Source organism: Choloepus didactylus, chromosome 8 (assembly GCF_015220235.1).
Source record: "Choloepus didactylus isolate mChoDid1 chromosome 8, mChoDid1.pri, whole genome shotgun sequence".
Taxonomy (NCBI): domain Eukaryota; kingdom Metazoa; phylum Chordata; class Mammalia; order Pilosa; family Megalonychidae; genus Choloepus; species Choloepus didactylus.
The window spans coordinates 81,122,636-81,139,031 of record NC_051314.1 but is presented as its reverse complement, the minus strand read 5'-3'; the positions used below and the strand labels follow the sequence as shown (position 1 = coordinate 81,139,031).

The window sequence follows — 16,396 nt, the reverse complement described above, 5'->3', positions numbered from 1 at the left end:
CACGTGGTCTCACTGAATCTTCACAACAACTCAGTGAGGTAAATATTACCGTCCCTTTTTACAGATGGAAGGATTACGGATCAGAGAGGTTAAGTACCTTTTTCACCAAGGTCACACATGTAGTAAGTGGTGACACTAGGATTGGAACCCAGATCTGTCTCACTCCAAAGACCACTGTGTAGTGAGGTCTTAAAAAATTATAATCTAGTTGGTGAGATAGCCGTGTCTGGAAATATAACTAATACTGCCAGGTGTTGTATGTGATAAATGCTAAGTCAGTGATGCCAGTTTAAGGAGGGAGAGATGAATTTTGGCTGAAGTAATCAGGGAGGGCTTCACAGAGATGGTGTGACTTGAGTTAGGCTGTAAGGGATCGGTGTCACTTAGATATGAGTAGAGGAGAGGAAAAGACACTCTAGAAGGGAGGAAACAACATGAACTTAAGTTTGGAAATAAGAAAGTAAGCTGTCTTTTTGGGACAGTGAATAAAATTACCATGGCAGCATTGAGTGCAGGAAGCATTTAGAGAAACAAGGTTGAAAAGCTAAATTTGTACTATAGAGTATCTTGAATGCCAAGCTAAAGCATTTCCCCCTGTTCGCTAGGGAGAGCTATTAAAGGAATGCCTAGAACAGATGATAGTATACCAGAAGTTTAAAATCTGTGATCCAGGAGTCCTGGCTACACATACCTTCTGCCAAGCACTTTTCTCCTGTCTCCAGAATCTTGTTTTCTTCTCTACTAGGTGACCCTGAGTGTCTTTGAGCTGGCGTCTGCAGCAGGAGTGGGCTGTGACATTGACCCAGCCCTGGTGGCTGCCATTGCCAATCTGAAAGCTGGTAAGATTGGGGGGAAGGGAGGGTTTGGGCCCTTTTTTTGGGTGGAAAGATATAAGTGTAAAGGAAGCCTTTATTTGGGTTTGTGAATTCAGGAGATATTAGCTGGGAGCTAAGGAAAGACTTAAAGTGCAGGCCCTCACCACCAGAAAACAGTTACATAGGCAATTTAAATTTCTCCTCAGGTTCCAACCAACTGATCTATCAATCAGCTTAAAAGTAATAAGTAGAGTCCATTTGGTGCTCAGCAAGTGCTCAGAGGAACTTAAGATCTGGCTGGGGAAATAAGGTTAATGCAAATGAAAACAATGATTAGAACAATGCAAAACAGTGTGTGACTTCCTGCGAAGTTGTGTGGTATAGCATCTGCATTCCCCACAGTGCTCCTGTGCTCTCCCCCCTCACATAATCACCTAGACACCATTCACATCTTCCCCCAGTCTCACCCTTGCCTCTTACATATTTTCCATTACACATTTCCTCTGATTAGCACGGCCATATTTAGGCACACTCAGAATAAGATGCAACTAAGAGGCTGGTCTTAAGCTTTCAAAATTGCCATACTCATCCTACCTCCTTTCTCTTGGTTGGTGAGACTCTTTCCTCCTACTTTCCCCTCCTTCCTGCTTCTCCTCTCCACCTGGCAGCTGACAGAGCATCCTCAGGACTGCCTGTCAGCAGAGTTCTTAGCGAAGAACACTGCTTAGTCACTGGAGAACTCACTCCAGGACTCAGGCCCCTCACTGTATTGGGTGCCAGTCCTGTCCCCTTCAATAATAATAACTTGCCTATAGTGCTTTATAAAGTGGGTTCATGGATATTTCTCATGTGATCCTCCCAGCAGTTCTGTGAAGACCCCAGTAGACGACAGCTCCTGATTTCTGACGTTACTCACTTTTTCTCCTCCTTATTCCCTCTAACCAGATACTTCATCCCCTGAGGAAGAATATAAGGTGTCCTGCCTGCTCTTGATCTTTATAGCTGTTTCCCTTCCACTCCTTGCCACTGATCCGTCTTCCTTCTACAGCATTGAGAAGGATGGTGAGTAAGAAGGAAGTGTGAGGAACCAGTGCCATTTAGGTTAGTATCCTGGGGTAGGGAGATGAGACAGAGACAGATAGAAGATTCAGACTTCTGACTCAGGAGGAAAGTTCTGTTCCCAAAAGAACTTGAGAATGAACTTTGCACAAAATTCAACTCCAGTGAAATTTCATAGGAATATCCTTCCCCTAATCCCAAAATGCCTCTTAACTCTTTTGGTATCAAATAGAGGTGGCCCAGTCTAAAAAATGAGAAATTACCAGTTGGGGTCTGCCTGGGGTGGCTCACTTTATTATTTCCTTTTGTCTCTCTTCTCCTCTATCCATAATAACCTAGGTTACAACAATAATGTTCACTGCTTGACCAAAGCCATCATCCAGGTGTCTGCTGCCCTCTTTACACTCTACAACAAGAACATTGAAACCCACCTCAAGGAATTTCTGGTGGTAAGTGGGTCTAGGTTATAAAGAATGGAAGACTGTAAGGTCTGGCAGGAGTTGGTTTGATTTAAATCTGTTGACTGTTGTTGTTGAACAGGCCTTTGGGGGGGTCATCCCTTTTAACCTCCCACCTAATTCATTCGGTAAATTGTGAGAGCCCACTTTGTGAAAAGCAGGAGTTTCTTTTAAATTCCTTAACAGCTGGAATTTCAGCTTCTGCCTGAATTCTTGGAAAGAGCATTGCACTAAGAGTCAGGAAATCTGAGTTCTAGTTCTGGATCTACCACTAGGAAGCTGTGTGACCTCTGAGGAGCCACACTTTTGGGGCTTAAGTTTTCTCATTTATAAACTAGGGGGATTAAATTATATCCATGATTCACAATCTTGGTGTGCATCAGAATATCCTGGGAAGTTTGTTAAAATACAGATTCCTGGTCCTAACCCTGCACCTACTGAATTAGAATATCTGAGGGTGAATCCAGGCCTCTGTGTTTTATTTTTTTAATGCATTTTTTATTGTGAACTTTAACATATATGCATAACAATGATAACTTTCAAAGTACGATTTAACAAGTAGAGAGCAAAGTTCAAAGAATGCTGTGGGTTACCGGTTCCACAATTTCAGTTATTTCTATTATTGTAAAATATAACATATATACAGAAAGGTGTTAACTTTCAAAATACAGCTCAACAAGCAGTTATACAGGTAATTTCAAAAAATGTTATGGGTTACAGTTCCACAGTTTCAGTTCTTTCCTTATTGTGAAATATAGGATATATGCACAAAGGTGATAACTTTCAAAGCACAATTTAATGAATACCTGTAGAGCAAATTTCAAAGAATGTTATAGATTACTGTTCCACCATTTCAGTTATTTCTTCTAGCTATTCTAATACCCTAGCGTCTAAATATATATATGTATATTTATATAAAATTTCAGTATTCTTAATCCTTTATTAAATCCTATCTTGTCTGTTGTTACCCTCTCCTCTCGTTCACTTTCTTGATCTTTAGGGGTGTTTAGGCAGTGACCACCCAAACTTGTTCATATTGAAAGGGGTTGTTGATACTATGGGGAAGGGGGCTGTACCTGACAGTTGTTCTTAAAGAGGCTGTTGCCTCTGGGTTTTGGGACTTGTCTGGCATAGGAATGCTCGGGTGGATTTAAGTTTCTGAGAGATAAAACTTAATGAGAGAATCTTTTATAGAATCTCAAATAGGAACCCAGGTATTTTGAAACTACTATTGGCAAGGGCATGGCATACTGTGGCCATTTGGGATATCTAGCTGGAGTTGCATAAGAGAAACCTTCAGGATTGCCTCTCGACTCTGAGATTTCTTAGCAGGCCTCTGTGTTTTTAATAAACTTTCTAGGTGATCTGATGCACATCAAAGTTGGTAATCTATGAGGCCCTTTCCAACTTTAATACTGGCAGATAATCAATGACTAGCTCTCAAATTTTAGTGTAAATCAGAATCACCTGTAGAGTTTCTGATTCAGTAGCTCTGGATTGGGGCTGGATGATTTGTACTTGTAAGTTCCCAAGTGTATTATTTTCCTAGCTGCTGAAACAAATACCATACAATGGGGTTGGATTAACAACAGGAATCAATTGGCTCATGGTTTCAGAGGCTAGAAGGGTTGCTTCCTACTGGTGTCAGTATCTTCTGGCTGGCCTGCAATCTTTGGGGTTCCTTGGTTTTCTGTCACATGGCAATATACCACATGACTTCTTCTCCTTTCTCTTCTGGGTTCCTTTGACTTTGAGCTTCTGGCTGCTCCCAGTGGCTTCTCTCCGTGTCCAATTTCCTTTGCTTATAAGGACATCAGCCTTCTTGTAGTAAGGCCCATCTTCATTCAGTTTAGGCACACCTTAACTAATAACCATTTAAAAGTCCTATTTACAAATGGGTTCACATCTACAGGAACAGGGGTTGGGACCTGCATACCTTTTCTGGGAGGTCATGATTCAATCCCCGACACCAGGGAATGTTGCCGATGTTCTCCTGGGATCTCACTTTGAGAACCACTGGTCTAGATTCTAGGGATTGGAGCTTAGAATCAGGAAGCCGTGCTACTGTGTGTTATGTCCAGTTGTCAGAAAAAAGTTTTTTTTTTAAAAATATATTTTCTTAGCCAAAGTTTGACTCCCTGCAACTATCACAATTGATCTTAGTTTTACCTCTGGAAAAACACAGAATAAGTAATCTCTTTCCAGAATTGAAAGAGGCCCCAGAGTTTTTCCATTCTAAATCCTTTGTAGAGGATTCCCATCCGCACACTTCTGATCACAGTCAGTTACGACTGCCTGCTTGAGCATTCTCAGTAACAGGGAGCTTATTCCTTTGCAGGGCATAGCCCTGATTTAAGAACTAGGCCTCATTTGTCTCCTTCTAGGAGGAAACACAGTAGATCATGTTGTTCTCTCAGGAGTTGTACCCTTGTCTTGGGTACATGTTGGGGAATTGAAGTTTAGTTAGAGGAAACCCAGTCCAGACAGAAAGGGCCCTGAACATCTTAGCTATAAAAAGGATTCACACTAGATCTCTAAAATGGGGTTAGAAGAAACCTCCCCCCCCCCCTTCTTCTTTTATCTTCTTCATTTACTAAATGCAGGTAACCTAGGCCTGGGTTTTTTCCTCTTCCTTTGGTGTGTTTGGAGCCTGAAGGTGAACGGAGAGGGCAGCCATTTGGGAGTTGACAGAATACCAAGAGCACTGTGTCTGAATCAGAGGCCCAGCTCTGTCTCTGTGGGGAGTTGGCGGTAAACAGCCGTATGGCAGTGGTGTCTGGAGACCTGCATAGGAAATGTGAGATTAATCTTCTGGCCTACAGTGTTACCTGCCCTTGTCCTAGTTTTTTTTTTTTTTTTCTTTTCTTTTTTCCCTTTTGCCCCTTATGACCTCTCCGCTAGCCCCCTAGCAACCTTCTGGGTGTCTGCACTGGCAACCCGGCAGGATTCAGGCTGGTTTATAGGCAGCGTTCGCCTCTGAAACCTAGAGGATTTCCCAACTTTTCCTTTCTGAGTCTCCAGGAACGTCCCAGCCCTTAATTCCCCTTCTTGATCTTTTAACTTTCTGTAGCCTGAGGCTGTCCTACTCTGACCTCCATAAAAATCTGTGTCCTCACAATTTCTTCCGTTACAGGTGGCCTCTGTCAGCCTCTTGCAGCTGGGCCAGGAGACTGACAAGCTTAAAACCAGAAATCGGGAATCCATTTCTCTGCTCATGCGCTTGGTATGTATCTGGTTTAGGTTGGTCTGGAAAAAAGAGAGGGAAGGACCAGAGGGAGATTCCTCTTTAGGGTCTTTGGGTCTCTGCCATTGTCATTACCCAAAAGCATTAATTAAGAACTTAACTCTGCCTAACCCTCTGAGTTCAGTCCTCACATTCTGGTTAATATTTAGACTTATACTGTAATCCCAAAGTAGAGTCTTCAAGGATTTCTCTGCTGGAGAGGGCCTTCCTGGACCCCAGCTGACAGGGCCCCTTTTCCTTTAATCTTCTCAAGTCTGATCTGTTGTCTGTGGCAGCTGTGGTCCCCATCTGTATCTATGTGTCCAGGATATGTTTAGTTTTATTTGACCTCTTCCTTCCACTGGAGTCCTTGTTTTTAAGGGTATGATGAAGAGGGTGCTGAATAGCACAGAGCTGAGTGAGGCAGGGAGGCTGTGTGGGGGCTTAGAGGAGGGAAGGGATTTTAGCCGAAAAGCTGTAAGAAAGGGAACCCGGTGGGCCATGAATCATGCAGCTGCTGCTATCTCTTCTCCTTGCTTCCCAAGCTGTGGGCTTTCCCACTCTGGCAGAAAGTTCTAGGACCTCTGACTCAATTAACTTTCATCTTTTCTTCATGACCCTGTTTTCCTCCTAAGCATGCTTACCCACCCTCTTGCTCTAAAAGTCTGATTCTGCAGTTAGTACTCTACTTAGATATAGACAGGTAGGGCTCCTGCCCTGAGCTCTGTGTTTAAGAGGCCCTTCTATGGCCCTCCTCTGGTCCCTGGGGAGAGGATATGTCTTCCTGGACCTTGTGCTGCCCCTCCTGCCCCCCAAAGACCACTCAAGATATCTGGGTCCCCCGGATTCCCTGCCAAACAGCTTCAGCCCACCTGTAGGGCCTGTGCAGAGCTCCTTCTTAAGTCCATCCTGCTGAAGCACACTGTGCTACTGGTGGGTGTACCCTAGTGCCCAAGGAATGTATGGCTGGAGTTTATGCGGACAGAGAAGTCCATGTGTATGTACAATATTCTTCAAACTTGGTGGGGGTGGGGGTGGAAGAGGGGGGATCAGGCTGAGAGTTTTTTCCCTCCCTGTACCTTGTTTTGGTATAGAACTCTGAGTCGTCCAAGAATTCTTAATTCAAACCTGGCTTCCCATGAAATTGTAAAGGTAGATTGTGAAGATAGAAGGATGGAGCATAACAGTTTGTTTATTAGTTTGATTTGTTTAGACCTATAGTATGTGGGCTTCCATTTGTACTCTTGGCCCAGGCTCAGAGATGTTAGGGGCAGGCCTGTCTGGGATTCCCTCCAGGTCTCCCTCTTTATAAATACACAGGCACCGAGTGGTATTTATGCCTCAGTTCTTCTGGCTAGAGAAAGGCCTAGGTTTGGCTAATTGAGGATTATGATGGCAAAGAGAATGGACATTGGGGCGGGGGGTGAGGGTGGGGATGAGGGCAGAGGGAGGCAAATCCCAGGGGTGTGCTTGATAGGGTACACTCTTTGAAGCAGCATGTTCTTGGGCAAGTTCATCAGCCTTTCCGAGACTCTGATTCTTTATCTATAATAGTAGGTAACAGTCCTCACGATAGAACAGTTAGGATTTATAAGGTAATATACGTGAAGTTGCCTGGCACCTACTAGGTGCTCAACCAATGTTGGTTCCCTCTCTCTGCTGCCTGTTGTAGTTTCTGGATGATTTAGTCATGCCTCTTCATTCCCTCCAGCAGTTTCCATGTCTGTAGGATTGGAGGTGATTCTCTATTGCTACCCAGCCCTGCCGCCTCCTTCTGCTTTCCCTTGTCTCTCCCTTCCTCACAAAGCATGGGCAGGGCCTTCCCATGCTGCCTAGCAGGGAGGCCAGCAGAGTGGCAGCAGCAGACCTCAGGCCAGGCGTTTCTAGTCGGAGGGGGAGACAGGAGGGACTGGCTGCTGTAAAGCAATTTAAATGCAAATGTTTCCACAGAGAAATTGGAAATGACTGAAGGGGAAGAGCTGTATTCTGCATGAAGAGGCAACTTATATAGCCCCAAATCCTGGCCAGGCTCTTCTCTCCCTGGGGTCTTGGCTGTCAGGCCTGGGCAGTGCCCACCCCCAAGTGTTGCCAGCCTGTTCCTGGCATGGATTTCATGGGGGGTAGAGATGCTCTCTCCTAGACTCCCAGAATTCTGGACTGCCAGAATCAGACTGGATCCAGTTCTTACAATTCAGAGGTGAGGAAGCTGAGGAAGAGGGAGTGAAAGATGACCATCGAGGTCTCCCCCAAAATATATGGACAGATTTGGGACTAGAACCCAAGTTTTTGGCTTTCATTCTACGACTGTTTCCACCACCCCGAACTTCCTCTAGTTAGGAGTCCTGTTATTTTCTTGTGCTTAGTGGAGCCAAGAATAGGGAGTCTTGACCAGTGGATCTTTCTTGAAGCCATTACTCCTTACCCTGTACCTGGTAGAACCCTGGAAAAGAGAGTTTCCCTCTTTCCCGACTGAGTGTTTGAAAGTTTTGCAGAGTGAGGAATTCCTTCTGGTATCAAACCTAAGATCAGGCCTAGTAGTTTTACCAGCAGATTCCCTTTCCTTCAGCCTGCAGTGTCTGTTTCTGAGGCTGTTGTGTGTTTTGTGTGCATGTGTGTTTGAGATAGCTGAATCTTACAAATTTTAAAACTTGAGAGGACTTTGGAGAGAAACATGTTAGTGTAGATGTGGGAGATTCTCTTTCCTCAGTGATTGTCAAGACTTGATATACCAGACATACTGGGGAAGGCCCATCCATATGAATGGCTGGAGGATATGGGACCCTGCTCTCCAGGGTGCATGCTTTCAGTCCTGCAACCTCTTGAATGATGAGGGTACTGAATGGAAATATACCCTTCACCTTCCTAGGGATTGGAACCCACCAGCCCAATACAAGGTAGTGCTACTTTTCTCGAATCTGCCTCCCTGCCTTGTCTTACCCAGCCATCTCGATCTGTCTTTCTGTTTGGCTGTGGGGGCTGCCGGGACTCCCATAGCACGCAGCCTTCTAATTAAACTAATTAATCATGCCTGCTCCTTTATGCAGCATCCTTACTGTTCCCCATGCACTGTACTGAGAGAGGGAGGAGACTAAGGCCCAGCACAAAAGGACCCAGGTGGATCCCAGACCCCCTCTTCCTCGGTGGGCATTGGTGATTGTTTCCCTCTCTGCAAAGCTTTGTAATTTTAGCACTTTTGCCTTTCCTTGCCTGCATTTGTTCTGCCCACCCAAATATGATTTAGCACCCAGAGTGGGAGAGATTAGGGATTTTTCTGCCACTACGGCAGTGATTCTTTCCTGCCTTCTGCTTTTAAACCCTTCACACTGGAGAGGGCTCATTGCCTTCCTAGATCCAAACCATGTGAGGGGGTGCTGTGATTTGGAAGCCTGTTTTCTTGTAACTCTAAGGGCCTCAGAGGACCCGGGGAGCTGAGGAGGAACAGGGTTTCACAGAGGTACGCCCTGCCTGAGGGTCCCATATCTTGGCCCTGTCTCTTGTAGATCGTCGAGGAGTCATCCTTCCTGACCCTGGACATGCTGGAGTCCTGCTTTCCTTACGTCCTGCTTCGCAATGCCTATCGGGAGGTTTCTCGGACCTTCCACCTGAACCGAGTGCCTGCCGGTACCCACTGAAGGGCTCTGTGGACCTACCTTAATCCATGACATAGTGGAAGCTGTGGTTACTTTCCCAAGGGGTGGGAATGGGAGTGAGGCCACTGGGGAGAGGGTCGGGAGCCACAGCTGATGAATAGATGTGTGGAGGAATCAGAGAGAAAGTGGAGCAGGCTGAGGGATGGAGGACAATTGATGGAAAAATTAGGGGTTGGGGCCACGTGTATAAATTTTTACAATGGAAAAACAAGTGATACAAAAGCACGTTTGCTATCCTCTGGTGACTAGAGCTTGAGCGCTGACTGGCGTGGGTCTCTCCGACCTTCATCACTATTCTGGGATGATGCTGGCGGGCAGAGATGATCAATCATCATATTAAACCATAATGAGCTTATAATCCTCCCACTGGAGCTGCTATTGTCTCCTGCACATTCATTAGGGCGATTATCTCCTCTCTCCCTTTTCCAAGTGTTCAGCAAACATTCAGCCTGCTCCTACTGCAGAGCAGTAGCAAAGGAACCCCCTTTTCCCTTGTGGGGGCCCTTTTAGGAGTCATTTGATTTCTTCCTCTGCCTCCAGCTCCACTGCCTTTCCTACTGGGGGCAGTGGGTTCTTCAGAGATTTTTACTGACCAGTCACTCCCCTTGGCCACACATTGTGGGTAGAGTTAGTTCTCTCAATTCTTGACCCTTCCTTCGTTTTCTTTGATACCTCCACAACCCAGAGCAGAGGGTCAATTCTAGGTTACAGGACAACTCAGTGGACCAGAGTCACCTGAGTTTCCCTTCCCATACCATTTAGGGGTACACACCCTCCTTTCAGGAGGGACAAATTTAAGCCCAAATCTCAGTGTCAGCCTGGGTACAGCTGTTGCCTCAGGCAGGGATTTCTCTTTCAGATTTAAATTTCACCGACCTCATTATGTTGTAGGGCCCTGAGTGTGTGTATCCTTGAGGGAGTACAAGCTTTTCAACTTAGCCCTTTTCTGCACTAATTAGAATTTCAAGTGTCACAAAGCCTGGGGCGCTCAAGATAGCATTAACTAGTTTTAGTTAACTCCATGGCAGGAAACAGTGGCTCCATACATCACTTCTGTGTGCCCACTGCTAGGGAGGACTGGAGCAACAGATGATATATGTCACGGGTCTAGAGTAGCTGGAATGGGCAAATATTCTTAGCTAGTTGATTAATTAAAGTCATGTCCATACTTCCACGATGAAAAGGAAGCAATTGTTAGTTTTCAGCAAAACCACCTGGCCTTTATTAAAAGCATTTGATAGCTGTTTTTGGATTTTGTATGTGTATCTGATTTTTATTCTCTTGCATTTCAGTAGAGATCCAGGCTGCGATGGTACTTTCTTAACTTGGCACCCATGATCAACACACACGTTTTCTCTTAGCAACAGTAGTCTGCTCTTTAGGATAGAAGCAACAGAGGATCCTGCTTCATGCTTGAGCTATTGTCTTTTACTATGGAAGGATATGATGTTTCCGGGTCAGGCTTACTGAGACTGAAAGCAAAGCTAATGAGGAAGAGAAGGCTCTGAAGTATCTGATCACCCACCCTCAGACACTTATAACTCTACTGGGTTCTTCTGCTTGAGGGATGGAGAGTCCTTTTCCTTTTGCTTGTAGAACTGCTTAAGAGGAGCCTCCTGAAGGACAGCAAGGCATGTTGCTGCGGGGCTTACAGTATCTTTTATCTTTTTTTTTTTTTTAAATTAGAGAAGTAGGTTTACAGAAAAATCATGCAGAAAGCACAGAGCTCCATTTACTCCCTCCCCCAGTTTTCCTTATTAACACTTTGCATTAGTGTGTAGCTTTGTTACAATTTATGAAATTAATAACTACAGTCCATTGTTTATATTAGGGTTCACTGTGTTGTACAGTTCTCTGGTTTTAAAAAAAATTTATTTTGATAACACATATACAACCTAAAATTAATCATTTTAGGCACTTTCAAGTAAACAATTCAATGATATTAATTACATTTACAATGTTGTGCTACCATTACCACCATCCATTACCAAAACTTCAGCACTCAAAATGGAAACTCTGTATTCATTAAGCATTAACTACCCATTCCCTACTCCACCCTGGCCCCTGATAACTTATGTTCTAGTTTCTGACTCTATGAATTTGCTTATTCTAATTATTTCATATCAGTCAGATCATATAATATCCTTTTGCGCCTGGCTTATTTCACTCAATGTGTTGTCTTCAAGGTTCATCCATGTTGTCACATGTATCAGAACTTCATTCCTTTTTATGGCTGAATAATATCCCATTAGATGTATTTACCTCATGTTTATCCATTCTTCTGTTGATGGGCCCCTGGGTTGCTTCCATCTTTTGGCAGTTGTGAATAATGCCATTATAATGAACACTGGTGTGCAAATATCCGAGTCCCTGCTTTCACTTATTTTGGGTATACACCAAGAAGTCTATACTCAAGTCTCTGAGGAATTGCCAAACTGCTGCACCATTTTACATTCCCACCATTCATTAACAAGGGTTCCTGTATCTCCACATCCATTCCAACACTTGTTTTCCTTTTTTCTTTTTAAATAAGTCATTATAGTGAGTGTGAAATGGTATCTCATTGTGGTTTTGATTTGCATTTCCTTAATGGCTATTATCTTTTTTTTAATTGAATATTTCATTGAGATAATTAGTTCACATGCACTTGTAAGAAATAATACAAGGAGATTCCCCGTACCCTTTACCCATTTCTCCCAATGGTAACATCTTGCAAAACTATAGTACACTATCACAACCAGGATATTGACCCTGATATAATCCACTGATCTTATACATATTTCCCCAGTTTTATTTACACTTGTTTTTCTGTGTATGTATTTAATTCTGTACAACTTTATCACATGTATAGGTTCATGCAGCAGCCACTACTGTTAAGATATAGAACAGTTCCATCAGTACAAGGATTTATCGTATTGCTTTTTTATAGCCACACTCACCTCCCTCTGTACTGTCCCTCTTCCCATTCCTAACCCCTGGCAACACTGATCTGTTCTCTATTTCTAAAATTTTGTCATCTGACATAATATCTTTTGCTAAACATATAATTACACACTCATTTCCCTACCACCTATACTTTTTCAAAGTGCTTTCACATCCTCTTAATAATTCTGCAAGACAGCCTGGTCAGGCTTCCCTATTGTCAGGTCAGGAAACAGATGCAGAGATGTTAAATAACTTAACAAAGGTCACATGTTTAGCAGAACTGGAAATAGAACCCAAGTCTGATGTTCAATTCTAGACCTTTTCCACTTTACCGTATTGCCGCTTCATCTGAGAAGACAGTTGTCAGAATTCAGGGACCCTAGAAAGAGGAAATAGGAGAAGGTGAGAAAATTATGACCTTTGCCACCTAAAACAAAAGGTGAATGTCTAACTAGGGGTAAAGAGACAGATGGGGCAACAAATCCATCAGTATTTCAGACAATTTACTTCCATGACTAGGAGGGTCTCTGTCCTCTTATAACCTGGGACACAACCAATTATATGAACTGCTTTCTGCTCTCAGATCCCCAACTAGCTTTACTTGTGCCCAAAAGTAAAGGAGGAATGGATATCGGGGAAATTCTGACCCTGATTGTTTTGTTTTGCAGGCAGAGAGTAGGTTCTAGCTTTAGCATTTCATTAGCGCAGTGTTTTCATTAAAATCTCCATTAACTTGTTTGCAGCAATGAGATAGAATTATCCCTCACACCAGGCCTGGGGTGAGATGCTTGCAGAGGAGCTCTTTTTGTTTCTACTACCCCTACTAGTGTTCAGTCCTGTGGGCTGGACAAGGGGATCGTATCCTCTGGCACTTTCCCTGGGGGGAAGGGAGCAACTGTGGTTTGAGCACCAGCACCCAGGTTTAATGGCCAGATCTGGCAGAGGGGCTAATCCAAATCCACTTTGCTGTAGGGTTAGTCCCCTTCAGTTTCCTCCTGTTGAGAAAGGCAGAGAACAAACAGCCCAGTGAAATATGTACTCGGTTAATTTGGGTTATAATTATCAGTATTTACACCTATTGCTTAAAGAAGAAAAATAAACCATCAAAAAAAAAAAAAAAAAAGAAAACCAACAGCTTATCTATGAGCTAACACAACAGTGGTCATTTAATTTTTCCCTCTTAGTCCCCAGAGCTCAACCTTCTTTTCTTCGGGAATTATTAGAATTGCAGAGTTGTAAAATGTTAGAGAAGGAAGAGATCTTTGAGATTATTTATCCACCCCCTGTATTTTACATAAGTACCAGGCACAGAGAAGTGAAGTGAAATGGCTTATCCAGGCTCACACAGTTAATGGCAGAACCAAGACTAGAACCTTTACTGCATCCCTTCTATTGTTTATAGCATGGTATTTCATTGGAAGGGCTCAGTCAGAGCCAGCGTGAGGGCACCAGAGGCTGGGGTACTTGGACTCCAGTTCAGCAACTTCGGAGGCCAGCTCACTCAGACTGGGGATTTGATTCACTGGCGTTCAGGTTAAGGTATTATGGTGGGGAAGGAGGGAAGGAGATCCCAGCTAGGGAGAAGCTTCTTTAACTTTCAGTCCACATGCCTGTATCACTTCTTCAGCAAAGTTTGACTTTGAGAAGAAGCTGGCAGCTGGTTGAATTGCACTCACGTGGTTGGGGAAAGACTGTTCTTCCAAGCCTCCTCCCCACAGGGCCTCCTGCTTCTCTTAAGTACCTGTCATGAAAGGAGATGAAGATGAATCCCCCCTCAGCCCCCACACCTCAGTGAGTTGTCAAGTACTCTTCCCTCCCACCTGAATGGGAAGCAGGCGCAGCAGGCCAGGTTGCAGGTTGAGGAAGTCAGAAGGGAACTTGAGCTGAGTTTGCAGCTCCGGAGAGATTGAGGAGCAGGTTTTTCTCTTGTCATTTTGGAAGGAGAGGATTGTGAGGCCGCCCCTTTAAATAGCATCCCTGTAGGAGGCAGATCACATCCATCCGTCACCCGCTGCCAAAGCATCATTTTTGGTCTCTATCAAACTCAAAGCTTGTTGGAAGAGGATGGTGGAGGTAGGGGAGTGAGGAGGCAGGGTCTCCGGAGGAGGGGAGTAGCATTTCAGAAGCTGAAAAGGAGAGGACAGAGGTTGAATAGAAGGAGTCTGGAAAAAATGGGGGTAGGGGAAAAAGGAAGAAATAAGGAGAGAAGAATAGCAGTCTTTGAGCTTATGAATGGAACTGGTATACCATGTCCTTGTCTCTTTAGAGGTGGGGTAAGGCACAATCAGAATTGGATGGCTACAAGAGGAATGAGGTTGAGGTTAAACATCAGGACGGGTGACTAAAGTGAGAGAGCCTCACTGTGGAAGAGGAAATGGAGAAAGGTTGGGAGACTTGGATCTGGCATTGTCCCTTGCTTCCTGTGGGACTGCATAATTTTTCTGGGCTTAGTTTTCCCGTTGGCTAAATGAAGGGATTAGACTAGATGGACTCTAAAGTCTCTTTCAGGCATAACATTTTTATTGTTGTGGATTTCCTTTTAGGTGGATGTGTTAGGAGTTGGGGGCATGGGAAAGTGGGGGTGGTGGTGATATGCCACTCTGTTGACAAGAAATGTTGCGAGATCCCTCTGGAAGTACATCTGCCTCTTTCCCACCTCTTCTATTTAAATACCTAACCTAAATTGAGAAGCCCCTTAGCTCAAATCCTAATTTCCTGATTAGAGCTCTTTGGCTCTAATCCTAATTTGGAATTCTTTTGCAGTCCCTACCTATTCCATTTTCAGTTGTTAAGGAAGGAGATTGCCCCCGAACTTTGGGAATTGGATTGTGTAGGAGTGTGAATAAGATCTCAAATGCAGCTGTTTCTTGACTGAGACTGCTTCTCTGGCAAGGAGGGGAAAGGGGGATATATTAGATGGGCAGGGAGAGGGAAGTCCCAGTACTCTTTCCACTTTTTGCTCCATCTCTGGCTCTGCCATCTCTTTCTGCCTCTGTACTTCCTGGGAGCTGGTTCTGCTGAGACTTCTATTCTGCCAAATCTGACCTAACTTGGCAATTCTTTCATGTTGAGAGTCTTGGCTGTGATAAGTCTTTTTCTTCACCCTACCACTTCACTTCTGTTCTTTTCTCCTTCATTGCCTGAAGAGGAGAGAGCGTTCACCCAGTATTTCAAATAAAGTAAATGCCTTCTCCTGATCACCCTTCCTTCTAACCTCCAGAGTTCTTGAAATTAAAACTCACATTGTGGGATCCTGGATCAGTGGCCTGTCGTGGATCCAGCAGTTAGTCCGTACTCTCTACCTGCTTTTTATGAAAGATATTCCCCAATGCCAAAGCAGGTACTGAGAAGGAGAACAATCCTAAGGAAGGGAGGTGGCTTCTGCCGAGTCCCAGGTAGGACTCAGTTGGATGGAAGAGGCTATGCCCTGTTACAAGGTCTAGAGTTCATTCATTCTACACAAATGTTTGTTAAGTTGTTAAACTGTTTTGGGCTGGATCCTTAGCTCTTAGATTTCTTTTTCTGAAGACAGAATAAGAGGAAATGAGCTGAAAAGGCTGCAGGAGGGTTGAGATTAGACATCAGGAATGATTTCCTGGCTGTACGGAGTTATGTAGTCAAGGAGAGTGTAGTGCTGCCTGCTCTGGAGAGCTTTAAACTTGGGAGAAATTCCCACTGGCCAGGGTCTGTTGACTTGAGAGGCATCATGAAGAAGGCCAAGGTAATGGATATAGGGTCAAGAAGATGGACTGGAGGGAGCTGAGGCAGGGTATAGAGTTGGCTGTCACAGCTCCGAGCAGACCCTGAACTTTTCCGACACAGGAGCACAGGAGTGAGGGGCTGGTCTGAGACTGGGTTCTCAGGGTACTGGCTTCACTCAGCCTGAGTGCCCAGGTCTTTCAGGGAGAGATGGGGGGACATCCCTTATCCCTCTCTTCATATGGGACATGCACTCAGCTAGGCACACGTGGATAAAAAGAAACTCAAAACACACCTCGGGAACCCACACAACCACCCACATCGAAGTCCTGCCGCTACCTGCCCTGCAGTCTGTAAACACGCACTCACATACACCCGCGCGGGGCACACGCAGCCACTCGTACCGGACGACCGTGTGCGTGCGCTCGCCCTTGGGCCCTTCGGTCTGCGTGTGCCTCCGGCTTCCAATCGTTCCTTCGGGAGGGGGAGGAGAGGCTGCAAGGAGTGAGAGACGAGCGGGCAGGCAGAGGAGAAGGGAGGGGGAGCAGAGGGAGGAGGGAACCCGGC

General features: G+C 44.7%; 1 protein-coding gene across 1 annotated transcript in view; it reads left to right on the top strand.

Moving 5' to 3' along the window:
* The window catches only part of NCKAP1L (NCK associated protein 1 like), a 41,065-nt gene extending 30,608 nt beyond the window's left edge, over positions 1–10,457 (top strand). The window contains 5 exon segments of the mRNA XM_037846561.1: positions 746–839; positions 1,761–1,877; positions 2,214–2,323; positions 5,466–5,555; positions 9,056–10,457. Coding sequence (XP_037702489.1) covers positions 746–839; positions 1,761–1,877; positions 2,214–2,323; positions 5,466–5,555; positions 9,056–9,187 — 543 coding nt within the window. The 3' untranslated portion in view covers positions 9,188–10,457.
* Positions 10,458–16,396: the final 5,939 nt, after the last annotated feature.